The 26,996-nt window shown below is 38.8% G+C and overlaps 1 protein-coding gene across 1 annotated transcript in view; it reads left to right on the top strand.

Annotated features, from left to right (window-relative positions):
* Positions 1-26,795, top strand: part of MMRN1 (multimerin 1) — a 42,999-nt gene extending 16,204 nt beyond the window's left edge. Inside the window, exons 3-8 of the mRNA XM_051618352.1 lie at positions 1,714-1,820; positions 7,276-7,374; positions 11,647-11,820; positions 17,800-19,779; positions 25,163-25,309; positions 26,374-26,795. Coding sequence (XP_051474312.1) covers positions 1,714-1,820; positions 7,276-7,374; positions 11,647-11,820; positions 17,800-19,779; positions 25,163-25,309; positions 26,374-26,795 — 2,929 coding nt within the window. The remainder of the gene's footprint in view (positions 1-1,713; positions 1,821-7,275; positions 7,375-11,646; positions 11,821-17,799; positions 19,780-25,162; positions 25,310-26,373) is intronic.
* The last annotated feature ends 201 nt before the right edge of the window (positions 26,796-26,996 follow it).

The following is a 26,996-nucleotide window of genomic DNA, read 5'->3' as shown; positions in this document are numbered from 1 at the left end:
TGGGTGCATCATTGTGTTCCTCCAAACATTAGATTATAGTTGTAAATTAAATTAGTTTTTAATGCATGGGCCTGGAAAATGGTGAACTGAAACAGCACCAACAAAACACAGGGTTTAATGTTTTTTCTTTGAAAAAATTCAAAAGCCTATTACTAGTCAGTTTGACTGTTTCGAGAATTGTCCTCTAGGTGGTATGGCAGAACATGCTGAAAGCTTTGAGATGAAACTGGAAAAAGAGTATCCTTAGAGTACTTTTGGTGACTCCGAAACACACTCGATTTTATTGCAAAACTGTGGAACAGACCCTCTGGTTGAAATGTTGCCAATTTTTTTTTCCTACTTCAGTCTAGAAGATACACCATAACTCTCATTTCTTTTTTTGTAGGAAAATTAGCTCCTTTGTGCTGCTCCTGTAAATAAATCTCTGCTATGTGCATTTCTAAGGCTTGTCTACACTGAGAGTTATTTTTGAAATAGCTATTCCTGATTAAATCCTTTCATGGACACTTCATTGTTAGAAGTGCTTTCAGAAACGGGTTATGTTAATGCAGAATAAGGTAGCTTTATCATAAAGTAAGACCGTCCATACAGCAAAATAACTAAGAACTCTCTTGATTTCAGCTCACCTTAATCTTTATCATGTTCTTTCTGATGAAAAATTCATTTCTCGGAGCCCAGCTGGTTAGGACACAAGCAAACTCCTTCCAGTTGCTATGAATCTTAATATATATAATATTACATCCCCGTGTGAAGGGGTGATGAGATTAACTGCAGTGTAAAACAAGATGGCATTTTAAAATTTATTAGGAGGATATATTTTATCTGACAGACTTGAATTTTGTTCCTTTTTCTTGAATTATTTAGCCAGGGATTGTGTGCCCAAAATATTTCTGTAATCATTTTATTGTATTTTGAGGTATTTTTCATGTTAGTGTTTAGCAGCTAGTAGAACTGTGCATTAATATTTTTATTCTAACTTTATATGTAATGTATTAAAATAGGCAGCTAGACCTGCTGTAGTTAGTTTCCTCTGTATGCCCTACTGCATCATATTCTTCCTAAACTGACTTCTCTGTAGTTAAGAAAGCTAAAAGAAGTGACAGGGTTGCCAGGACATGAAGAATGTGTTGGAACACAGAAATAAAATTGCTGCTGCCTCTGTAGTTACATACAGTAACAGTAATAACTGAGTTACCACAATTACATAGCCATACCCTTCTTACATTGACTTCCAGAGTGGGAATTTTCACGCTTTATTGGATAATGTTTGTATAATCTTGTTTAAAATAATCAGAATGGAAGGCTCCCAGTGTGCACTAGATGTTAACTGAGGTGGCGTAAATTCCTTGTGAATACTTTTTTTCCCTGGTTTCAAGGAAAATGGTATTTCCCAATTGTATTTTTGGCTCACTCAGTCTAGTTTAGTAGATATTAATTATAATATCTTCCCTAAAAGGTTAGCAGCACTTGACTCCTGAATAAGATATTCAGCACTAACTAGACATCAGGTTCCTTTAAAATCCATGCAGATGATCTGAAGGCTTGCAGCATTAAACTGTGACTGCTGTTGAAACACTAAACCCTACCCAGGCTTCAAGCAGTTCAATTTCAAGCAGTTAAAGAAAGGATATATTTAACATGTTGGATAACATAATGGAGTTATGTTATGACTTCGGCCACCTCAAATAGGTTTAAAATGTTTTTGTTTTGCAGGTCACAGACCACAACACACCAAGCCTATAGAATCAAACACAAAGTAGTAACATCACTGGAGTGGAAGTGCTGTCCTGGGTACAGTGGGCAAAACTGCCAATCCAAAGGTGAGTACAATTGTAAGGATTTTAAACTATTCAGATCAACAAAAGAGAACAATGCATTCTGATTTGCAAGCCAATGGCTCTGCTGAAAATCAATACAGTCCTTCTTTTGAATTTAAACCAGGAAAAATGCTCTTCCTTGGGCGTGAATTTCTAGAGTTGCTAAGCGGAATGTCCCTTCCTCCCTTCTACTCTAAATATAAGTCATAAAATCTTCAGCCTTATTCCATTTTGCTAAAATATGAAGTTTGCATTCAGTGTGTGTCTACTTTTGACCTTTTAGTTATTGAGTATTACAGTGCTGGGGATATTAAATGCAGGTCCTCTACTGAATACTTGTAAAATTCATCTACAGCACTGTCACTCTTTTGGCTTTCAGTTTCAGGCTCTAAGAATATATTTTAGACATGATAAAATCGTGTATCAACTTTGTTTTCTTCTGAATTGAGTAGGACTTCTGTTGTTACTTCCAACACTGACTGAATTTTACTGGGTATTACACATCATCCCTGTATAATTGTACCTTTTTTTTCACAGAATACAGTGTTTTGCCTCTGCCCTGGTGATTGAACATGGCAATGTACTGTAGTTTAACATCTGTATAATAGTTATTTCTTTGCTTGCTGGCCTTAAACAAGCAGCCCTTGAAAAATAAGATATGTCATCAGCATATATATTTTAAATGAATGAATATTACAAGAAAGGCCATTAGATGTGGTAGGGAATTCAATCAGCAGTGGTAAAGTAGAGGCTGTGATTAAAAATTAATGTAGAGGAATGAAGAGAAATTGCTGTTATTCACATCCAGGAGGGAAACTTCAATGCTGAAGAGACAGAACCTCAGCAGGCACAGAATTCTCTTCTGTGCAGCTGAGCGTGGAGTCAGATATTAACACAGGACACAGTCAGCAAGGCTGTCCAGTGTGCATGGATCAGATGTTTTAAAGGTTTTCTTTTAAAAAATGCAAACATTAGCACAAATAGATTTTTAAAAAATGCTTGTTGAAGGGGGAGGCTACAGTTGATAAAATTGAAATGGCATCAAAACAACAGGGAAGCATTGACCAGGAAACAAGCTGTATAACTCAATTTGTAGTGGCATCTATGTAAAAATATGAACAAAGAAAAATGTTATCAAGTGTTACAGGACAGGATTTGAAATTACATCTCCTGGGTTCTATTCTCAAAACCCTTCTGGCTTGCTGAATGACTTGGGGAAGACACTTATAATCTGCATACCCAAGTTTACCCATCTAGAAAACTGAGATGACACTTACCTCACAGGGGCACTGGGATATTTAATTAATTAATGCTTATGGAAGTGTTTAAAGAGATTGGGATGAAAAGTGTTATGTCAGAAAGGCTCTTCTTCCCTGTTTCTGGAATCCTGCCTCCCATGAGGAGTAGGCCACCAACAGAAGCCCTGCCTGTATTATTTAATTCCCATAAAAGGATGTCAGCTAATGAACAGTTGGGAGCCCAATAGCCTTGTCTTCAGGTACTCCATTTCTACAGCAGCAGGGGGAGAGCTGATATAAGCTCTTACTCGGGCTCTCCAGAGTCACTGAACCTCTCTGCGCTTGATCTGCTCAACACCAGAACTGTTATTGAAGGGTTTCTGTGCCAAGGGAACTGGGGTGTTCTGACAATATGTTTTAGTTCCTGGCAAGGCACTGTTAGTGGGATGTGGGTTGCTTGTAGAAAATGCTAATTCAAAATACCTTCTGGTTTAGCTTCTCTCTCAAATCAGTTGAAATCATACATAACTACTTCAGTCTGATAGTCTAGGCAGGAGGAAATACTTGTCACCATTTGACTACTAGACATCTGTAAACCCCATTTGGTAGCCTCATTGTAACTGCTTGCTTACAGATGATTCCTAAAGTAATGTAGTGAGTGAGACAGAAGAGCCTCTGGGGACAGACATGTTCAGATCACTATTTCTAATGTTACCTCCTGTGTGGCAATGAAGAACCATATTGGGTAAGACATGGATCCTAGTCCAGCAAGGACAATGCAATTTTATGAGAAACATTTTCAGAAGGGCAAAATGCAGACATAATTTCTTACAAATTTTATGAAACAGCACAATATGGTCAATCCAACAAATAAAAACATCCAATCAAATACTTAAGTAGCAGAAAAACTCCTAAAATGAGAGGGCTTGTTAAGATCCAAGTTGTAAAGTTCATGATGTCATTTTTACTAAACAAAGCTTTATTTTAACTTTCCATTCTTAAACTGGAGAAAGGAGTGTGTGTAGTAATGTCCGAGTGGAAGAAATCCCAGTTAGCTCATGCACATATGGTCACTGAATGTTATATTATGCTTAAAAAATTATTTCAATAACTGGAAGATGCATCTTTAAATGTAGATCATGCTGTGTTCGAATTCTGCTTTGCTGTGGAAGGAGGCAGAGGTGCCTTCACGTATATGGGTTCATTTTCTTTTGCTCTGGTTTAGAGCAAACAGCTGGTTGTCAGAGCTGCTGACAGTGCCATTGCCATTGTTAGCACTGAATTCTCTCGCATGGTAGTTATGTCATTTCTCCAGCAGATGGCTGTAAAACGTTCTGCACAGGTGCAAGCGCGATCCTCTGAGTGGGGTGAGCCGCAGACACAAAAGGTAGCAGTTCACCTGGAAACACAGCCAATGGGAGGAAACTATCAAACTCCCACAGTGATTCCCTTCAGCCACTCCAGCTTCATCAAAAATATATTGAGAGAAAAAGATCCGATTTCCATATTTTTAGTATTCCCTGAAATCGTTTTGCACACTGTGTTTAAAAATAGATGGGACAATAAATTATACATCTAGGCCAATGTATTAAATGATAAGAACCAAATGGTGGATTCCTGTGTGTGTTACCTGATATTCAGAAGTGGAAATGAGGAAATGGAAGTGCTCTTCATCGCTCAGCATTTTGAAATGCTGCTTTTTTTTTTTGTTGGCATAGCTTTCTTATTGTAAATGAAACTGATAAGGTGGGTCTAGTAGTCTAATTTTTGTTTTATATTTTATCTTTTTAGCTTGAACTGAGGAAAAAAACTGAGCACAACATATGCAATTTTTAAAAGGTCCAAATGCAAGTTGCTTGGCTATTTTGAACCTAAGGAGAATATGAGTTAGAGTTTTGGTTTGATGCTCCCATGACATCTGCTGCTGTTCAGCATCTAGGAGAAGGAATCTCAGCTGTAGGACCAAGGAGCATGTAAGACTTAACATAGGATGTGTCAGAGTGGTTCCTTTGGGAAAGGACTGAGCACCACTGAAAGAATGATGCAGGAAAAGCAATATTGCCAATGACTCTTCCAAATTTGTTTCACAAATGAAAACCATGAATGTCAGATGCTGCCAGAGAAATACTTTTCCTATAAAGGGATGAAATTTGGTAACTGTGGAACATGAAGTATTTTCTTTGGGTGAGATTTTTGTGTGGTCCTTGCTGCTTTTATAAGCAGTATGAGGTGCTATTGGCTTGCTCCATTTTTGGTCTGCTGCAACTGGATGAGATCTGTGTCCTGGGTCTTACAGGAAGGAAGTTATCTCAACTCCTCAAAGCATTAGTGAAACAAGCACATGGCAATAAATATATGTCCTTGAAACTCTAACAGTGAAGAAATCTTTCAGTGTTTGGGTATTTCACAATGTGAAGGTGTGAGTGGGGCAGTTGATTTAATAGGGAAGTTGAAAGATAAGATGGATAGTATATATATAAAAAAATCTGGTGTCTGCAGCAGTGGCAGTGAATACATTTAAAGCAACAGAAAGATTGGTAAATGAAAGAATAAAGGGAAATCAATCAGCTGGTCTTTAGCACAGGCATGAAACTGTCTACTTTGTCATAAATTATCACATCACTACCTGATAAATCCTATGTAATGAGGGGAGCTAGATGCAAGTATTTAACTCCTGCCAATAACTATGCCACAGAAAGGTAACAGAAGCTATTGAAATAATAACTATTTGAGAATTTAGTTTTTATTATCAGCCAATTTCAATAAATTCCATGAAACTTTCAGTCAATTTCCTTTGAATTTGTCCTAACTGTTGCTTCTCCTGTGCTTAAATTGCAACCTAAAACACCTTATCCTTAAATGTAGTCTATTCATCCATGTATATCATAGAATCATAGGGCCTGGAAGGGACCTCTGAAGATCATCAAGTCCAACCCCCCTGTTGCAGCAGGAACATCTAGGGCAGATCACACAGGAACTTGTCCAGATGAGTTGTGAAAGTCTCCAGAGAAGGAGACTCCACAATGTCTCTGGGCTGCTATACTGCCAAGAGGCTGACTAAACATAAAGAATTTCTTGATTCAGCATTTTACTCTATTTCCTTGGAAACTCACATTATGACCAGACTAGGTTTTAATATTTGAAAGGGAAAATAATGTTTCCATACCTGTGTTACTCTGTGTGTGCTGTAGGAAAGACTGGAAATCATGTAAGTGGCATTCCTAAGATGTGCTCTAGCTGGAACAGCATCTACTTCAAAATACTTTGTGAATAGAGCAAGCGTATAAAATTGGTATAAATTTACACTAGCAAATGTACAACCTTCTTGGTACATATTTTTTTTTTAAACAATGATGAAATGAAAATTACACTGTTAAGCCTAATGGCTAGGGAAGTAAGTTAGGAAGCTGGAAATCTCTGTTCAGTTCCCAGCTATCCTATCAGTTGTTGCCTACATATTGTGAGTGAAGGCACTTTTCTGGGCCACACTTTCCCCAGCTGTTACACTGAAATAATAATAATATTAGTCCAGCTTTTTGCAAATTGCTCTGAGAGATTTGGGCTGACATGTAAAACAAGCACAAAAAATTTCATTTGCCACGACAGGAGAAAATATTTAGAAACTTACCACCTTCATGAAGTTTTTTAATGTATGTATCCATTACAAATCCCAGATTATATTTGTTGGAATTCGGAATTTATGTTTTGAAATGCTTTTTATTTTTAGGTGCTGTAACAATGTAATATCACTATTGCCTTTAGTGAAAGGTTTTCCATGGTTGAAGATTTGTGTAATCTGTCAACAAAAATAATTTCAACAAACCTGAGTACTTTTGTAGTGATAAAAAAACCTAATTAATTTCACTGCTGACAATCTCTGTATTGTCTTTGTGCTGCTGTTTTGTATTGATATAAAATATCCCTGTAGAATGTTTAGCCCTGAAGATTTCGAAATTCCATTAATTATAAGGCAAGTGTTGACATTTTAGTATTAGCACCAGCCCCTGCCAATCTCAGGAAGCCTTATATTAAACCATCCACTGTGTTCATCAGTGTGGTCCCACACTGTTATAGCTGGACTAAGCAGATAGTAAGGACCATTGCAGATGGTTGGGCTTTCGTAAGACTGGTATAGAATAAAGAGAAAGCAATTGTTGTAGAATCCCAATTGCCTTGTTTCATATTTCACTCATATCTTTTCCTTGTTCTCTCTCTTCAAGCTAAAGAACAACAATTAATTATACACAGCAACCAGGCTGAAAGCAGCAGAACTGTCAGTGAGAGGATACCAGGAGCTCATCAAGACCTCATTGGCCCAGGTCAGCTGTTACGATTACTGTCTCTTCTAGCCCAGTCACTGAACATGTGGCTCACTAAGATCACTGAAAAAAAAATTGAGAAAAATCTCTGTCTGCTTAAGGGACTTGAATCAACTGTTAGTGTTTCTAGCAGTTATGGTTCAGTGGTACCCTTCTCTGATAAAGAAGGGCAGAAGAAACTGGATTTAAAGGTACTGGTATCTTAGCAGTTATAGAGTATCTTGTGGCTGAACTAAAACCAGGAAAGTCATTGTGTATAGAAATATTTGAACAATTTTATTACTGGGTAAAATAGATTAATTAACAGAAGAGAAAAAAATAAACCAAAACACAGCAAAGAAACCCAAAACCAAATCTAGGAGCAGTATTAGAATTAGACCAGCATTCCTCATAAAAGGACGTGTAATTATGTTAATTGTATTTTCTGAATACAAGATTATTGTACTGTATTTTCTTTAAAAAAATTGTGCTTTATTCAGAATTGATACAATGATAACCTTGAACTTCAAAGAAGGTTCAGTTGTGTTTTAAGCTGCTCCATCTGGGATCATCAAAGAACTAAGTGAAACAGGGGCAGTTTACAGATTTATACCACAGATGTTTGAGACTGTTTCTTACTACACTATTTGTTCACTACTGTGTTTACTTCAATCTATCTAGTCTGTAAGGTTTTGGGACATGAAGTCAGTATTTTCTTGCAAGGTTATGTACAGATGCCTCAGTATTTTAAAAGCTAGTTTGTAGTAATAATGCTTTTATTCAAATATTGGTCTACATTGAGAAGTTACCTTAGGTGACTGCTGCATGAAAAGATTCTCCAGCTCTTAGTCTCTAGAGTTGTTAGGTGTGCTAACTTCCCTTTATATTTATTTTTCATTACCATCTGTGTGATTTAAAGTTTATCAGCAAAAATGTCCCAGAAAATTAATTTCATAGTTGTCTGCATAAATATGCATGGAAACGGAATTTTATTCATGCCAGGCGTGTTTGCGCTCTCACTAAACTGGAAGCAGAAAAAATCATGGTTTATCAGATCATTCCAGTTAACCATGGATTCAAATAAAGTGTTCACCATAAAGAAAATTAAAAGGTATCCATGATTTAGAGGCATTAAAGCAGACTGTACTATATTCCAGGTTGTACTACTGGAAGGTGCATATGCCTTTGAAGGTATCACAGAATCTTAGGGATTGGAAAGGACCTTAAAAGGTCATCTAGTCCAACCCCCCCTGCCAGAGCAGGATCACCTAAAGCACATTGCACAGGAACACGTCCAGGCGGGTTTTGAATGTCTCCAGAGAAGGAGACTCCACAACCTCTCTGGGCAGCCAGTTCCAGGGCTCTGTCACTCTCACAGTAAAGAAGTTTTTTCTGATGTTTATGTGGAAGCTCCTATGCTCCAGTTTGCACCCAATGCCCCTAGTCCTATCACTGGACATCACTGTAAAAAGCCTGGCTCCATCCTCCCAACACTCACCCTTAATTAGTTTATAAACACTGATGAGGTCACCCCTCAGTCTCCTCCAAGCTAAAGAGACCCAGCTCCCTCAGCCTTTCCTCACAAGGGAGATGTTCCACTCCCTTCAACATCTTTGTAACTCTGTGCTGGACTCTTTCAAGCAGTTGCCTGTCCTTCTTGAACTGAAGGGCCCAGAACTGGACACAATATTCCAGATGTGGCCTCACCAAGGTAGAATATATGGCGAGGAGCACATATTTTGACCTACTAACCACAGCCTTTCTAATAAACCCCAGGATGCCATTGACCTTGAATTCCTTGAACTTCCTTACTATCTCCCTTTTCTTTTGAATCTCTTGATGTTTCAGTTATGGATGTCTACACTGGCTTTTTGTATAATCATCAACTCTTACACACTATGGTGTTATTGTCACGCACAGAGTTGGCTTATATCCAAAAACATTCTATGGAATCAAATAATACAGCAAGTTTTGTTCTCAGGTCTGTGTGTTCTAGAATTGTCAATATACTGTTCTGATGCTGGGATATTCATGCTTGCTGGGAGAACAGGATGTCAGCATCCAGACTGCCACAGGTTTTTATGGAGACAGTACACATATATGTGTTCATGTACATTTATGTGTTGTACTTTAGTCGTAACAAATAGAAAATCTGTAAATCATGGGCTAGAGTGGGAAAGACTGAATCTGGCAGAGATGTAGGAAGGTATTTTCAAATGGAAGTTGAGAAGGCTGTTGCCCCTTGGTGATACTGTGTGAGTAACTGTTTCTCAGCGCTGGAGGGAGGAGGATGTTGTCTGGTAAAGCAGACAGGACCCATGTGGAAAGTGAGCCTGATAATTACGATATTAAGATATGCCACTTCTCTTTGTAGGAATTCTGCTCTGAAAAATAACTCTGAAATTGGAATCTCAGAGCTCCATGCTAATTGCTTTTCAGTTATTTTTAAATAAAATGGGGTCATTTAGGAAGGAGAGATACCTTATTTGGCTGCCAACCCTGTAAACATGACCTGGGGCCAGGACTGACTACCCTAGTCTGTTGTTCTGTCAGCAGCTGCCAGGAGTCTACAAGCCAGACTGTATTTCCAGCTCCCACTGTACAACTATGCCACTTACAAACCTCACTTTCAGGTTCATCTGTGCAGCTTGTCTTCCCCCTTCAGTAGCAACTGACAGAAACTAAACTGAAGGAAGCATTGTACCCTGCAGGTTAGTTATATATTTGGGTGACTATGCATGAGCCAATAATTAATTCAAATCACTTTCTCATAGTAAGAATTCAGCCAGGAGCAGAAGTATCCAGACCTGTCTGTCACAACGTAGTGTTATGATGAAGAGTATTCAGACACAGATGATTCATCAGTGACTTGTGTTCACTGTGCCACTGAGGAGCATTGCCAGACTCTGAACTAGATGGTTGAGTTATAAACATGATTTTGCATCTGCGTAAGTAGACACCACAGGCAAAGTAAAGAGCTGGAGATGCTAGCAGCCTAACCTAAACCAGCCAGCCTTATGCAATAGGCTTTACCAACTACAAATTTTACAACCAATGTGCCTCTACAGGAAAGAGTTCTCATGTCTGCTGGCACACTTCATCTGTGCTGACTGGGTGCACCTAGTGAAGTTTTCTGGGTTTTCTCAAACACTATCAAGTTAGAGAGTATACTTTTTTTGCATACTAGAATTTTGAAGAGTTACAGTCTACTCACAAAAACATGTCATTTAACATATAATTGTGGGGGTTTTTTATTGTAGTCTATATGCCCTTGTGCTTCTCCATGATTTCTGATTAATACTCTTTACTGCCATGGGAATAGACACTGATGTCATAATGTAAAACGACATAAGATATATGACGTAAGTGACGTAAGATATAAGGTGCAAAATAGTGGTATGTATTACTAAAGAACCTTTTGCATAGCAGTGTATTAATAGTCATAGGGTGGCCTGGATTATGTGGAGTGTCTAAGACAGTATCTTGTGTCTAAGACAGGCTATTTAGCCTGAACTGTTGAAAGAACTGAAGAAATTTTGTCGCTTTGCTTAGAGGAATGAGATCATTTTATTTTATCAGCATCTTCTGAAAATCCCAGGCTAAGTCTCATTTCTGTCAGTTGTGAAACTCAGATGGCTAGCTGAAGGCATATGGAGTCTTCATTTGCAAGACCAAGGCCTTCTTCACCACTACGTAAAAGCATCCAGTGAGGTCTTCTTATACCTGAAGAGACTACACACATCAGGAACAATTTGGGCAGATTTTAAAAGAAACTCGACTTCACACTTTTAGCATCTTAATGACAGACTAATGATCATTCCAAAGTAATTTGTTTGTTAGCAGTTTTCCTGCCTAGTTGCTGTGTTGAAAAAGTATTTTTTTGACCCCAAGGCTGAAAAGGTGATGTATTTCTTCAGACACAATCTTCGCTAATTCATGAAATTGTTGTAAGTGGTAAGTAAAAATCAATGCATTTGTGATTGTGTTAGAGGAGATAGACTAAATGAGAGTTAACTGAATACCTGGTAGGGTGCTGGGTGAAGGAAGAATGACATTATGCTCATTAGATATGCTAACCCCTCAAGATACTCTTGTAGAATTTTAAGTGCTTTATAATGGATACCAATGCTGCACTACTAGTTACTGCTGTGCTGCTAAATGTCACTAATAAACGATAGATGACAAAAATTAGGATGATTCACTTGAGACTAAAAATTGAGAAACTTTTCACCCCCCACATTTTAACACTAATTTTTTTTTCCTTCCTTCTCCTAATTTTATTTTCTGACCAAGCACTTACACAAAAAATGAGTGAGAAGATTAGTAGCCAGGAGATGAAACTGACGTTTCTAGAGAAGAAGGTTGACAGCATTACTGCTGCAATGAATGATGTGAGCAAGAAGGTTTCTTCTCTGGAAGGCAAAATCAATGGAGATAAGGGCAGAGACTTCCAGTCTTTTCTAAAAGGTAAGAAAAATAAATTAATGTAATCACTCACACAGTTAAAGGTGACAGGAAAAAATAAATGCTGAAAACATTCATAGACTGTCCTATTCTATTGCTCAACGTTTACAGGGAGAACTCTTTTTATAGTTTCATTACATAATAGAGGGATTTCTTTGTTGGCATTTGTTGTGGTGTGTCTTATATTGACAAAAAATTTACATTCTTGGGCACTACATCATCTACACGGTAACTTAAATCACTAGCAAGGCATTTTAATTTACTAAGAGCTTCTGCAACTAATCTTATCTCTGTTTTTTGTTTATCTGACAGCTGCTAACGGAAGTAGTATTTGCTTTGCTATCAAGTCCAAGTAATATTCTTTAATACAAAATTTACCTATGCAGGGGAAACAAAGAATTCTATGATTGTTGTATTTATATGGTGTCAAACATCCTGCTGAATAACTTGACTATGATCATATTAGGCTTCTTTCAATAAATATTTGTACTCATGTTCATTAGATGAGAAAGACATGGCCAGAAATCAGGTTAGGCAGACCCTTGCCAGCATAATTATGCATCCATTCTTTGTGAATCCTATAGCAAGATCTGTTTATTACCCAACTAGAAATGGTGCTTAACAAACAGATTAGAACTGAAGTTTTCATTTCCTTTATGTACAATATTTTTCTCATTTTTCAGTAATTTCTCCCAAACTGTTTGTATTACTCCCTTTCAAATCCAGAGGACTTTGCTATTGTTTGAAAATAGAATTAGGGAACTGGATCTTCTTACACTGAGATAAAACTAAATGAAAATAAGTACTTCAGTATCTCCCTTGAATTTACCAATTGTGGTCCCATTTCTTTTATTTTCTGTCCTCCTCTGTCTCCTGAGCTGTTTATGCCACATGCTACATGGCTCTCTTGTACCCTGGATCAAGTTTATCCCAACTCCAGCTCAGTGACCTGCTTTCACCTCTCCACATATTTCTAGATGGAGTTGTTGACCCTTGGACATACAATGAGTTTTTCTTTGAGTATTTACCATTTCCCTCCTTCTTTCTCTTAATTCTTTTTTATATTCGCCTCATTCTAGTTGTCAATTTCATGCAATTCCAAGAGGTGTTCTGCTGCATGGTGTGCTCCTGCTTCCCATTTTCCTACCTATGTTTAAGGGTGCAAGTGCTAGTTGGGCTTTTTCAAATACATAGCTGACAAAACTAACACCAGAGGCAATATAGGCCCACTGCTGAATGAGGTGGGTGCCCTGGTGACAGAGGATATAAAGAAGGCAGAGGTGCTTCTTTGCCTCTGTCTTTACTCCTGCAGGCGTTCCCCATGAGCCCCAGTTTCATATAGCCCCAGAAGAAGTCAAGATAAAGGAGGAGTTTGCCCAGGTAGATGAGGATTGGGTTAGGGATCTGTTGAGTAGTCTGGACATCCATAAATCGATGGGTCCGGATGAAATGCATCCAAGGGTGCTGAGGGAGCTGGCGGAGGTCATTGCTAGGCCACTCTCCATCATCTTTGGTAAGTCATGGGTAACAGGAGAGGTGCCTGAGGACTGGAGGATAGCAAATGTCACTCCAGTCTGCAAGAAGGGCAAGAAGGAGGACCCGGGTAACTATAGACCGGTCAGCCTCATCTCCATCCCTGGAAAGGTGATGGAACAACTTGTCCTTGGCACTATCTCTAGACATATCAAGGATGAGGGGGTCATCAAGAGCAGTCAACATGGTTGTACCAAGGGTAAGTCATGTTTGACTAACCTCATAGCCTTCTATGAGGAAATTACTAGGTGGATAGATGATGGTAGAGCGGTGGATGTGGTCTATCTTGATTTCAGTAAAGCGTTTGACACCGTCTCCCACAGCATCCTTGTAGATAAGTTGATCAAGTATGGGTTTGATGATCAGGCAGTGAGGTGGATCAAGAACTGGTTGAAAGGAAGAAGTCAGAGAGGTGTGGTTAGTTGGTCAAGAGAGGTTCTCCTCCCCCTCTATTCTGCATTGGTGAGGCTGCATCTGGAATATTGTGTCCAGTTCTGGGCCCCTCAGTTCAGGAAGGACAGGGAACTGCTTGAAAGAGTCCAGCACAGAGTTACAAAGATGATGAAGGGAGTGGAACATCTCCCTTGTAAGGAAAGGCTGAGGGAGCTGGGTCTCTTTAGCTTGGAGGAGACTGAGGGGTGACCTCATCAATGTTTATAAACAAATTAAGGGTGAGTGTTGGGTGAGTGAGGGGAGTGTGAGAGTCACAGAGCACTGGAACAGGCTGCCCAGAGAGGTTGTGGAGTCTCCTTCTCTGGAGACATTCAAAACCCGCCTGGACGCCTTCCTGTGTGATGTACTCTAGGTGACCCTGCTCTGGCAGGGGGGTTGGACTAGATGATCTTTCGAGGTCCCTTCCAACCCCTAGGATTCTATGATTCTAGTTAAAATGTGCAGTACAAAAACCCCCATTATCTCACTTTTCCCTGCAATGTATGTTAAGGCTTTCTCTGTTTTATCTGCAATAGCCTATGTTATACCTGTTTAGATGAAATCTCCAGTTGCTGACCCTATTTTTAATTTATTCTCAATCTATCTCCTAATCAAAGTAGCTCTAATGAAAATGCTGCTATTAACTTCTTTCCTTGAGTCTAATTATGGACATTCCAATACAGGTTTTTGTTGGCTTGTACATAGGTAAACAGCAGAAATGAAGGGCGGAGGGTAGAAAGAATGAGATTAGTGTTTCTGTGAGCTTGTATGCATAATGTCAAAGGGCAACTGAAGTTTCTATCCAGGGAATATCAGCCAGTCATACTCCAGGTGGGTGAAGAGCATTGTAAGGTAGCAGGATCTGGAAGGGGTTTCCCTGCTGTCCTCTAACTTGGTACATATGTGCAGTATGGACATACGAGACTTGCAAAAATTTACTCTTCAAAATTCACGTGAAGCAAAGCACAACTTCCCCCACTACTACTGCCATCCTGAAGCAACATGCTTTCAAAGCACAGTTAAATCTGTAGTTGCATTATGCTATTTTGACCTCTTTCTTCCCTGATTTTCCATTTTCTGTCCTTGGTGCCCAGGTCCTTTATTCATATCCATTAATCAGCTTTTTTCTTATCACAGGCATTCTAATGGCTGCTCAGCTTTGTATCAGCATTTGTTAGGAATGAGTTCTGTTTCTGTGCACAAGCAATTCAATATAGTTTACAAAGCCTTTATTTCATATGTACATATCCTTTGGTCCCACAAACCTGTCATTTGTTGATACAGGGCAACACTCACAGGAGTAAACAATATGGTCCTTTAATTTGGTTAGTGAAACTTGTGCATTTTTAAAATTGTTTTCAGTACCCAGGAGACTGTTCCTACTTTTTACTTAGAGAAAATAATTTGGTGTTCTTCCTTTAACTTAATCAAGTCTGCTTTCTTCTTTCTGTGTTTTCTTTCTCCTTTCACTCCACTTCAAGCCTTTTTATAGACTCCTTTCCTCTTAATTATTAAAATGTACACTCCTTTAAAAATTAGTTCAGCAATGAAGTGTTAATCACTTCCAAGTCAGAAAAGTAATTTACAGCTGGATATATAACCTCAGTCTCCTGTGTACATATATTTATTTTGCACATTATTCTTCAAATAATTGAAACTGCAAAGGGAGTATATGTTGACACAAAGTAATTACACGTTTTGGAGTTCAGCCAGGGAGTTAAAATTTATAATCTCATAAAAAGTGCATGAGATCTTTAATGTTCATGGGTAGTTTAGACCTTCGTATTTCAAAATGAGCAATAGAGAAATTGAGTAACATCCATGAATCTACTTGGATGTCACCTAGAACCCAAGTTTGCATCAGGTCTTTCTCTGAAGAAGCATGCTCTCACAGCCCTTGGTGCGTTTACGAATAGTACTTGCTTACCAGGTACACAGTTATTCTAGCCAGGAAGTAAGAGAGAGAAACCCAAACATGTCTGGTTTATCAAGTTCCACTCCCTTGATGACAAAAACATTGAAAACCAGAGATGAGCTCCATAAAACACCTATGATCCAACTGAAAAAAGCAGGAGTGGGAGAGAGTGAGGCTGGCAGTTTCTTGACTGGCACAGAGAAAAAATGCCAATATAGACCCTGCAGAAGACCTCTATTAGTACGATGGTCTGTTATCAAGATTTGTTGCTGACATAAAGAAATTAATAATTCTTCACAGAAGGTGTAGAGTAACTTTTCAATAGCCATTAAACTTTTCTTCACAGCTCAATGTGTTTCTTAAAGCACATTTTTCAACATCATGAAGTAACCTGACCAAATAATTAGTCACAATAGTTTCTCTAGATGTCAGTTATTTTGCTCTGCATTCATATCTTGGTTCTTTCTCTCAGTTGCCAGGACGTGCTCTTTTTTGAGTATCTTACCTTATTGTTTTTCCTTCATTGAAGATCACTGACAAAGCTCTGTAAGTGTGCATGTTCACGTGCATATTCATGTTGTAAATCTGTTTAGTCATTTACTTGCTGTTTAGGCAGCAAAACGTAAAATAATAAAGCCAATCTCAGTATTATCACTTTGTTGGGTTTTTATACTTTGTGTAAAAACTGGTGTAATTTCTGTGACCACAGTTGACAGTTATTGAGTTTATTACTTAGGAAACTTCATGTTCTGTTTCTGAGGTGGCTCTTTTCTAGGCTAGCAAACTTATTGCTCCTGCCTACTATATCCTGCCTTGAAAAAGAAACCACCATCTGAACAAAGGACTGATTTCTCTGCTAAGAATCAGGGGTGTTCACTGTCCATTTTACCAGACATAATGAAGACTGAGACTCATTTATGGCTCATAAAAATCAAACATTGACTATTTTATCTCTGTTTCCAGCTGGAAACACACACAGAATTTTTCTGTTCTCCTGAATAGAAAAAATACTGTGCTTCTCTGTAGCTGGCTGAGCAAACCCATTTTTATTCAGAAGCCTTTTGCACCTCTGGAGCCTGAAGTTGCACTGAGTTTTGTGGGTCTGATTTCTTGTCATTTTACTGCTCTTGCTGAGAATGTACTTTCAAATAAGGTTTCAGAATGTGCCTTGCTGTTTTAGAGATGAAGCAATAAAATCCAGGCTATAGAAATAATTGAGAGGAAGGCAACAGAGAATTTCTGCCTTTATCAGTACAGTTTTAATCAATGGTCATCAAGGCATTGTAGAAGTTGAAGGATTTAATCATTATATCACAAGCTGGCTGCATGTGTTCATAGGGTTTAGAAAAAAGTGCAAATAATTTTGTTGTGTTTTAGCTGGACATAGGGGCTATCTTTGGAGAATAAATTTAAAAGAAATATTCTGATCTCTCACCAGAGTGAGATTTAATTAATTCAAATATGATATGCAGCAGTCTAACCTATCTAAGGTTATATGGGAGACATGTTTTGATGTTATTCACACGATCAGAATTCTCACACATTCACCACTTCCTTATGCTTTTCAGGATCAATATTCTTAGGAGTTATTAAATAGTTGTAGTATGCAAAACTAACTAAAGTCTTGTACCTGTAAAATGCCTGATTTTGCAGCAGTTGTAATGTTACTAACTTCTGCTTTCACTTCTTGACCATAATGCTTATAAGACAGGTGGTTTTTTCCTTACTTTCCCAGTGGAGAAAGGTCACATCATTTTCTTATGAGCAAGCCACAAAAGCACACAAATCTGATTTTAGTGCTCAGAAACAGCTTAGCTAGGAGATCAAAGTTGATACTACATTTACAGAGCCTGAGTTCACCCTTTCACAATAACAGCAAAACTCCCACCAATTTCAGTACAAACAGGGATGAATTCTCAAACACTCTTAGCCATCCTTTACATTCCTCAGTTTTAAGTTTTGCTATGTGGGTGCCTAAATTGGGGTGGAATGTGTGTGTTTCACTTCTGTTCAGCACTGTGCTTGCTCATATTGTGGAAAAAACTTAGAGGTTACTAACAGAATTGCTTTGATGTTTTCCATATTTCTTCTTTTTCCCAAAGGTCTCAAATCCAGAAGTATTAATGAATTAGTCAGAGACATTGTCAGACAAGAGTTAAAAGTACTTCAAGGTGAAATGCAAGAGAGCACAGCTCAAGCTTTCAAGACTGTGTCTAGTTTGTCAGATGATCTTGAAAATACAAAAGATTTAGTCAAGCATCTAAATGAAACCCAACAAAAATTTTCTCAGGAGAAAGATAATGGACCAACAAAGCTTGACATTCTTGAGCTAAAAAGTCATATAGTGCAGATGAAGGAGGAAATGACCATCGCTTGTCACAAGCCTATGAAAGCTTTACAGGAAAAACAGAAATTCTTGGAAGATAACTTAGAGCATCAACAGTCAAGAAGTGTAATTTATTATGAATCTTTAAATAAGACACTTACTGAAATGAAAGATGCTCATCAACAACTGTTATCAGCTGAACAGTCTCCAAGCCAAAACCTCCCTTCAGCAGGTAAAGTCACAGAGTACAATGTTACAGAGTACATGTTCACACTGCATGAGAAAGTAAAGAAACAAGGCATGATGGTACTGCAAATCTATGATGACTTAAGAGTCCAGGATAGCAAGATCAGCAATCTCAGTGTTGCAATGGAAATTCAGAGAGACTCTATTCTGGGAGTCTGTGATGACATGTTGTCAGAGAGCAGAAGGGATTTCCAAACACAACTGTCAGCAACCCAACAGAATATGCTTGTCCTAAACAAAAGTCTCTCTGACCTGCTCCTTCCATTGGACAGTAAGATGGACAAAATGAATGAGCAAATTAATGATTTGTGCTATGATATGGAGATCCTGCAACCCTTGATTGAACAAGGGGTACCTTTTAGTCTGACCTCAGAGTATGAACAACAAGTTCAAGCTGAAGCAATCAATGAGAAGCTTGAAAACCTCACGACTGTCATTAACAGAATGAGTTCTGCAATTAAGGAGCTTTCCAAAACTCAGGAGGAACTTAAAAATGAATCTCAGGCTTATCAGGAGTGGTTTGAGAGTCGTGTTAATGAATGTTCAATGGAAATAGAAGATGGATTGAACAAGACCATGATAATAATTAACAGTGCTATTGATTCTATTTATGATAACTATGTTCTAAAAGATACATTACATGATCAGAGAAAAGAGACTGAAGTTTGCTGTGGCAGAGCTGAACAACTGGACAGCCTCCTAGCTTTCATTCCTCAGTTCAAACAGTTGAATGAGTCCCTCCACACGCTGCTCATTGGCAAGAAGTATGAATTCACTTCACAAGTATCTCCATCCTTTTCTGAGATTCCATATGAGGAGTCTGAAAAAAGTATCCTTCACAATTTCAGAAGATTTTTCTATATTTTAAATGTAACGTCATCAAAAGTGGACAATCAACAACAAGTTATCAGCCACCTGGAAGAAAAACTATTTGACTCTGTGGAGGAATCAAAGGAACATGAGGTTCGCCTTCTGAGTGTGGAGTCAAAAATTTCCAAGTTTTTGGCAAACAACTGTGTCTCACTGAAAAAAACCAAAGCTGCCTCGGCAGAGAAAGAACAAGTGGTCTCGATTCAGCTCCAGACACTGAGTTCCAGGATCAAGGCCCTGGAAGCCAAGTCAATCCGCTTCTCCAATAGCATTCCACTTCTGAACAAGACTGCCCATGAGGCCTGGGAGCTGTGTCAGGATACCAACAGCAGGATCCAGAAGGTGAATACAAGTATACCTGTGCTAATTAAACTTGCTCAGCCAGATATCCCCCTGCTGCAGAGGGGCCTCAAAGAGCTCATTGAATCTCTACTTGAAATAAAAGCAGGAACTATCTTGACAAATCTAACCCAGCATGTTGATGTATCAGTGGCCAGTGCAATGAACAACATGACTAAACTTCAGAAACAGGTGAAACCAATTATCAAGAAACCAGCTCCAGTGAAAAAAGGGACAGCAAACGTTACCATGAGCCTGGCAAGCCGAAGTCAGAGAAACACAGATAACACTGTAGATTCAGGTAATGCATTTTACTAAAAATTAGAGTCTTTGTAATAAAGTCTTATGTAACCACTGTGATGAACTGAGGTGGAAGAACTTGACTGAGGGTGAATTAAAAGTCTGAAGAATGCTATAAAATGTGTTTCAGAGAAACTTGATCTTACTTTGGTCTCTTGTTTACAAGAGAATTTATTTTTCTTATGAGGAGACTTTGCACTGAGGCAGCTAGAAACTCCGTTTGATTTTCCTTAATAAATTCACATCTGATCAGTTTAAGATATATGTGCATGCACACACACTCAGCTAAGAACCTGATCTTCCAAAGGTAACTGACAATTTAAACAAAAGCTAGACTACTAGAATGTTGTGCCTGAATCTCAATTAGCAAATTCAATTAAAAAAATGTGCAAGTTGGGTTTGCATCAATACTTTGCAGTGTCAGTGAGGATGAAAGGTATCAAAAACCTGAAGCAAATGAATATATCAAATTACTGTAATGAGGGTTTTGCCAGCTTCTTCAGTACTTCATTGAGATTTAGTGCAGTGCAGTTACAATTACAACAGTGTGTTCTTGCAGAATCAGGAGCCAATAAATAGGTTTGACTTGTGTCCATATGGAGAACAGCTCAGCTGAGTAGGAGCTGCCACTCTTAAAAAGGACATTTTGAGTGAGTTTCACTTCTCAATGTCAATTCAAATGTCATCATATGAAATTAATTCATATGAATGAATTCACAGAAATACAAAACTCTGAGTTATGACTTCTGGAATCAGACTTCGGTGAAAATCAATAGCACAAAATAATGCTTTATGGAAATACTGTTTCTGAAAAAATACAGAATATGAACAGTGGTTGACTGGAAATTCTCAAAGGACTCTAATTCACCTTAAAATAAGTGAGACAGGTTCCTAGATGACAGATAGGTGTCCAGATACTTTTGCAGATCCAGACCTAAATCTTTTCTGTAAAGCATTCTTAAACTAAAAAATTTTTCTGCAACAATATTTGGTCCCTGTTGTAAGCAGATGTATAGGGTAGTAAGAGCTATCAGTCTTCTTCATGTGCCAGTCTCCCTTTCTCTCTCCCTCTCCGTGCCTCTTCCCTCACTTTCCCCTCCTCCCTCTATGTCCTTCTGTCCTAGGTACAGCACTTCACAGTAATCAGTGCAAATGATCTTTTTAAAAGCCTCGTTCCTATGAGTAACTTGGCTTCTGCTGAAAGCCATCCCCACTAAAGGATTTCAGTTCTTGGTTATCTTTTCAGTTAGAGAGGACACACAGGTACTCCAACAGGCGGTAACAATTAAAAATGCACGGAGATTTGTCAGACTTTTGCTACAAAGTAATTTGATTACTTTGATATTAGAAATAGCAATCCTTTCTCAGTTATTTCTGTTTCCTGTCTCTTTCCTGCACTGCACGAGGTTAAAACTTAAAACTCTTGTTCACAATTGAAACTAAGGGAAAATGAGATGTGATGCCTTTGATCCTTTCTGAGTCTTCTACTACACTGGAAAGTGTCACTAGTGCTACCTTGCTTGAAGCACAGGAAGCTGCCATCTGCTGTTTTTTACTCCACATCAATGAATTAATGCCTTTCTTATTTTTTATTTATCTCATGCTGAATTTTAACAAATAGCTTACTTGATAGCATGTTCACTCTTACAGAAAGTGCAGATCTTTGCACATGTCGAAAAGCCCTATTTTTGAGCCAGGTTTCTACATAGCAATGTTTATGCAGACTTTTCGATCAGTAATAAGCTTTTACACTCTATGGTATTTCATGTCTAGCAAAGTCATTAGTTACACTTCTGGAAGTTAAATAACTAAGAATGTTATCCTAATTAACACGTGTCCATCTTCTACCTGGGGAGATTTTACTTCTCCAGGAAAGCTTTTTATCTCTAAGTTCCAGGAGGTCATCTAGAGGTGAGCACTGACTCTTCTAAAGTTTCTAGAAGAAACCCTATGGAATAATTGGCAAATTATAAAATATATTTGAAATGAGAATTATTTTTTTATTCAGAAAAATGATAATAAAATGCTATAGAGAGATGAATGACAATTCTCATTGGTTCCAACAGATTCAATATTTGATTCTACTCTGACAGATTGGGGTTTTCATTGGTTTTAATGTATTCAGGATTTGGCCTTGAGGTAATACTTTCCTCAGTAGTAATTTGAAATCAACAGGAAACATCAGTCTGCATTATGTACACAGGGCCATACAAGTTTGGAGACTTCCCATGTTGTGGAATGAATTAAATAAAAGTTTTATGTCAGCTAGAGGCTGCAATGGGAGTATGGGGGATGAAAACGCTGATCACATCACCTGGTACTAACTAACTGTAATGACAACCCAGGGTAAATACGACAGCAATGGTCTTAAGTGGCAAACACAGGGAGATTACAACATTTAAACAAAAATATACAGTAAACTCTTCATTAGTTTAGGATATGGATTATGTCTCATCCTTCCTTCCAGTGCACTGTTCTACTACAGAGACGTGATGCAATGCGAGGGCAGCTTAGCTCAGTTCCCATTTTCCCATTGCCATGTAGTGCTGAGTCTGTACTCTAGAGAACCTAGAGGCTGCCTTACTTTTTAAGGCACTCTCTTGTATGTTTTGTATTAGTGGTGGTTTTGCTTTATTCAGATTATGCCACCCTCCCATCAACACAAGAGTGCAAGTGTGTTATTTATGCATTTAAAACAGTGCCTCTGTGTGAGTAAGGTAATTTCCCTCTGTCTTGTTTCTGATTTTGTTTTCACATGATTTCTGACTTGTAACAGACATGCAAGTTTCCACTGTTGCTTTATCATTCAAGCCTGCAGTGAAATAAATCTATTTAAGCATTTTGTATTCTACATTTTAATTGCAAAAACTTAAGGGTTATTCCAGTTCAGTTGGATGACATATGCTTCAAATTTTTTTTTTTTATTCTTTAGACTGACAGATAGATGAAAGTCTTCTGTTGTTTTTAATTTAGTGATTCTGAAACCATCACACTGGAAGTATTAGATGCCTCTGCTTAGCAGAGAAACAGAGTTCTCAGAGTTAGTCTTAATTTGCCCACCCCAAAACTGAAAGACATGGTTGAAGTACATCTGCTCCTTACTGTTTGCCCAAGAGCACTGGAGGTGAATTTTTGTGCTTTTTTTGCACCATGAACACCCTACACAGGGCTTATACCTGCATTCCCTCTCCAGGGTCCCAGTGTGTGGAGCATCCTGACCTAGCCCCTACACTGCACACCTTGCACATGGGCCTGGGATCCCTGTTTCAGATCAAGCCAAATCCTAGGCTTTTTGAATGACTAACCCTGGTTAGAATGATCAGCCTGCCATGTTCTCTTTGTCTCTTGTCCAGGTAAGACACCAGCCCTGCTGTTCCTATCAGTTTCTGGCTGCTGGCCCTGCCAGCCCTTCTCCCACTGCTTCCAGGCACTTCTCACATCTAGGCTACTGGGGATGCTCATTACTTTCATCACTGTCAGACTGAGAGTGCTAAGCCAGAGGTGATTAACAATTGTAGACTGAAAACCAGTCTGACCCTGTGTGAGCAGGATGGTTTAGTAGATTCCCAGGCTCTTCCAATCTCCCAGGGCTTCCTGAGAGTCAGTTACTGATAACTGTATATTGAGAAAATGTTAGTAGGTTACTTGCTCTTCAGACATTTCCAGATTGAACCACTGGAGTCACTTCTTCACATAAGGAGACCATTACATTGCTAAATATTTGATTTGCTTCTAAACAACACCCCAGTACATACTGACAGAGCTTTGTTATTTGTTTGAAGATTTCTTTGCACAGCATTTGCAGTCTATTTCCCCGAAGACCTTCTGGCTACTTGCCCTCCTGAAGAGTAGCAAAACTCAGAATTAACTAGCTCTCCTCGCTCCTACCATACTGAGTGTAAATAGCTTCTGTGTTCTGTATATTCTCTGCTATTAATAGCTGTAATTTAAGTCTTTAATTTTATTTCTAAGGTATGTCTATTTTACTCATCTACACTACTAAGTTGTGAAAGTTTAATTAAAAATAGGTTATGTACTATAGTAGGAAATCCTTTCCTAAATGGAACCTCTTGACATCTTTACCCCAAGCAGAGAATACAGACATGGTGTCTCAGGATGCCCTTCAGCAAGAAAAAAGAAAATACTGGGCAGAGGGTCAGCCTAAGCTAAAAATGGCAGTAAATCCATGCTAGTGTAAAACCACATGGAAGCTGCACAGAAATTATCTGCTCAGTAGGGTTCTAGGGTATTTGCTTCTTACTCTGAAAGTCCTAACTTGAATAACCTCTTCACAGCTTCTCCTAGTTCTAGCAAATAGAGCAGGCTCCACAGCTGCTGTTAAGTAGTGCTGCACATGGAGGGTTAATTTTTTGTAGGCAAAGCTATGTCTGAATTTGATTTAACTCCAAGGTTAAGTTCAGGCAAAATCATTCCTCAGCAGGCTGTTAAAACACTAGTCTCAATCTCGTTAGCATTTCCTCCTTGTAATCTTTTTCCTGTTTCTTGGATTTACTCTTTTTTATGATAAGCAGGGGTCAATTAGTAGAGAGGCTGCCGTGTTCTTGCAGAAAGCTTTTGTGTTTGGGGAATATGATACAGTCAGCACAATCAGCTGTTTTCCTTCCTTTTCTACTTTCCTTTCACACTTGGTAAATATGTGGCTGCTAGGTAAATAGGAGTGAAATGTTGTGGCTGCTTTCTCAACGTGAGTGGAAAATAACTTCACCTAAGTGTGCAGCAAGACTGTTATCTGAGAAGGAAAACATTAATTCCTCATGTCCAGCTGCCTCTGCTGTGACCTCAGTCATGATGGTCCTAAATTGCTTTATTTCCCATTACAGGATGGATGTTCTTTTCTGTAAAAAGAATTACTGTTTTGTTTTTAAGTCCATGTGCTCCATCAGTGCAAATTAAAGCAGCACCATAAAATGTGTTTTAGCATTCTCCTACTGAACTAAAATTCCTCATGGAAGTAGTTTGCCTTAATGCAGGGTGGCTGCAGTAAGGCAAAATGTCTGGATGAAAATCTTTTGATGGTTCTCATAATGTTTGTTGTGTGAGATGCCCCAAAGAAGTTAGGTTTGTAATATATTTCACCTTATCACGTGCACCTGACTCTCTGAGACAAGCAGAATTCAGCATTTACAGGTAATTCTGAGACTAAATGAGGGTAGGCTGCATTCAGGCAAAATGGGAAGCTGCACAGGAAAGGGTCTTAACAGCCTGGACATGATCTGAAGTTGGCTTTCGCACAGAACCCCAGCAGAGGTTCCACCAGCTTGAAGAATTGACGAAGAGGCTTTCCAAAATACTGAAAACTTGGGAAGTGTCACCATAACGATGTTGCAACTGAGGCTGTTGGTTTTCCTCCCTCTCTGTCACAGGACAGTATTCCGCTTGTGTCAGTTCCCCATGCCAGAATGGAGGAACCTGCATCAATGACAGACAGAGTTTTATTTGTGCTTGTCGCCACCCCTTTGGAGGAGTCAACTGCAGCACAAAGCTGGTGAATGACAATTCTCTGAGTGCTGGTAAGTATGAATTTAGTAGGTCAATGTGCTGGCCCCTGCCCCAGGGCCTAATTTGAGAGTCAAAGGTCTCGCATTTCACTTTAATGAGTGCCAACCCAAGTGCTAGTGTCCTGTGTTTTGGTGCTGAAAACATCAATCCCCGTGGGTGACTCCTGATCTCTTTCCTTATTATGACCAGACAATGGGATTAAATTGACTTGGGACCAGCCATAATAGCTGGAAAGCTCCCTGCTAGATTCTGCAGAGCCAGGAGGGTGTGCACATCACTGGGGAATACTAGCTTCAGCATGACCATAAATGCTCTATAAATACCAGTGACTGCCATGATGTGTGGGACTATGGCCTCAAGGAGTAATTTTAGACATGCCTCTGATTTTTTCATCAGCAAAGGATGCAGCCCTTGATACTTCAAAAAAGGAAAGTGGAAGCTGTGCTTATTCAGTCAGGAAAGCAAACAAACAATTTACACCCAGGCCACAAGGAATTTGAATTTTATGCAGCTTTCAGCAGCCATTTGGCTGATTCTCACTCATGACAGCATACGAATAGTGAATAAAATCATGTGTACAGTGGCAGGAAATCATAGTGTGCATGCTCAGCTTGAAGACAAGAACATACACTTTTATTTCCGCATTTAACATCAGGAGTGCTCAACCTCTTCAGTGTTTGCCTAAGATTTGTGGAGAAAATTCTTGGCTTCAGCACACACAGATGAATAATGAAAGCTCTTGGGGTGGGAAAAACTTCAGGGGGGACAGAGTGTCGAGAAAGAAAGAGAAGAAAAATAGCAGTTCCCTTCATGATAACATAGTATAGACTTATAGCAAGTTCCTTTGCTGTTTCCAAAATTGCTCTTTTGTGGATACACCTAGCACTAATTGTGAAGAAAATTGTTTTTTTATACAAGACAGAAGAAGCCTGTGTTTATGCAGACATACTATGTTTCAGTTGTTCAAGCTACTGGATGTTGTGACTTAAGAAAAACTGCTTTTGATCTTCTGGCTGCCCTGACTTGCTTTTCTACAATGTAGTTTTGCTTGAAATTGTTCTTTATTCCTTTTCAGATTTTTCAAAGGGATCATACAGATACGCACCTATGGTGGCTTTTTTTTCATCTCATACATATGGAATGACCAATCCAGGACCCATCAGATTCAACAATCTGGATGTCAACTATGGAGCTTCATTTGCCCCAGCAACTGGGAAGTTCCATGTTCCGTACCTGGGTGTCTATGTTTTTGAATATACCATTGAATCCTTTAGTCCACGTGCCTCTGGCTATCTGGTCGTTGATGGAATAGACAAACTCAGTTTTCAGGCTGAAAACCTGAATAGTAACAAGTACACAGACAGAGTAATTACTGGAAATGCTTTATTAGAGTTAAATTATGGTCAAGAAGTCTGGCTCAGATTGGCAGTTGGCTCTATACCAGCCAAGTATCCACCAGTAACTACATTTAGTGGTTACTTGTTGTATCGTACCTAAGTCAGTCATAAATGTAAACAGTCACCACCAAATGAGGCAACCTGCATGTCAATTTTTCGTTGCCTTTACATTGCTTCTTCAACAGCAGTAAGTTTCTGAAAGTAACCAATGTGATGGTGTATGAAATGCTGAGTCTCCAAGTAGTTGCATGGTTATAGCCATGTGTCCATCTACAGAGAGAGTCCACAAGCTGGACATGGG

This window comes from Apus apus, chromosome 4 (genome assembly GCF_020740795.1).
Source record: "Apus apus isolate bApuApu2 chromosome 4, bApuApu2.pri.cur, whole genome shotgun sequence".
Classification (NCBI taxonomy): domain Eukaryota; kingdom Metazoa; phylum Chordata; class Aves; order Apodiformes; family Apodidae; genus Apus; species Apus apus.
Note: the sequence above shows the minus strand (reverse complement) of the source record. Positions and strands in the feature narration are given on the sequence as shown.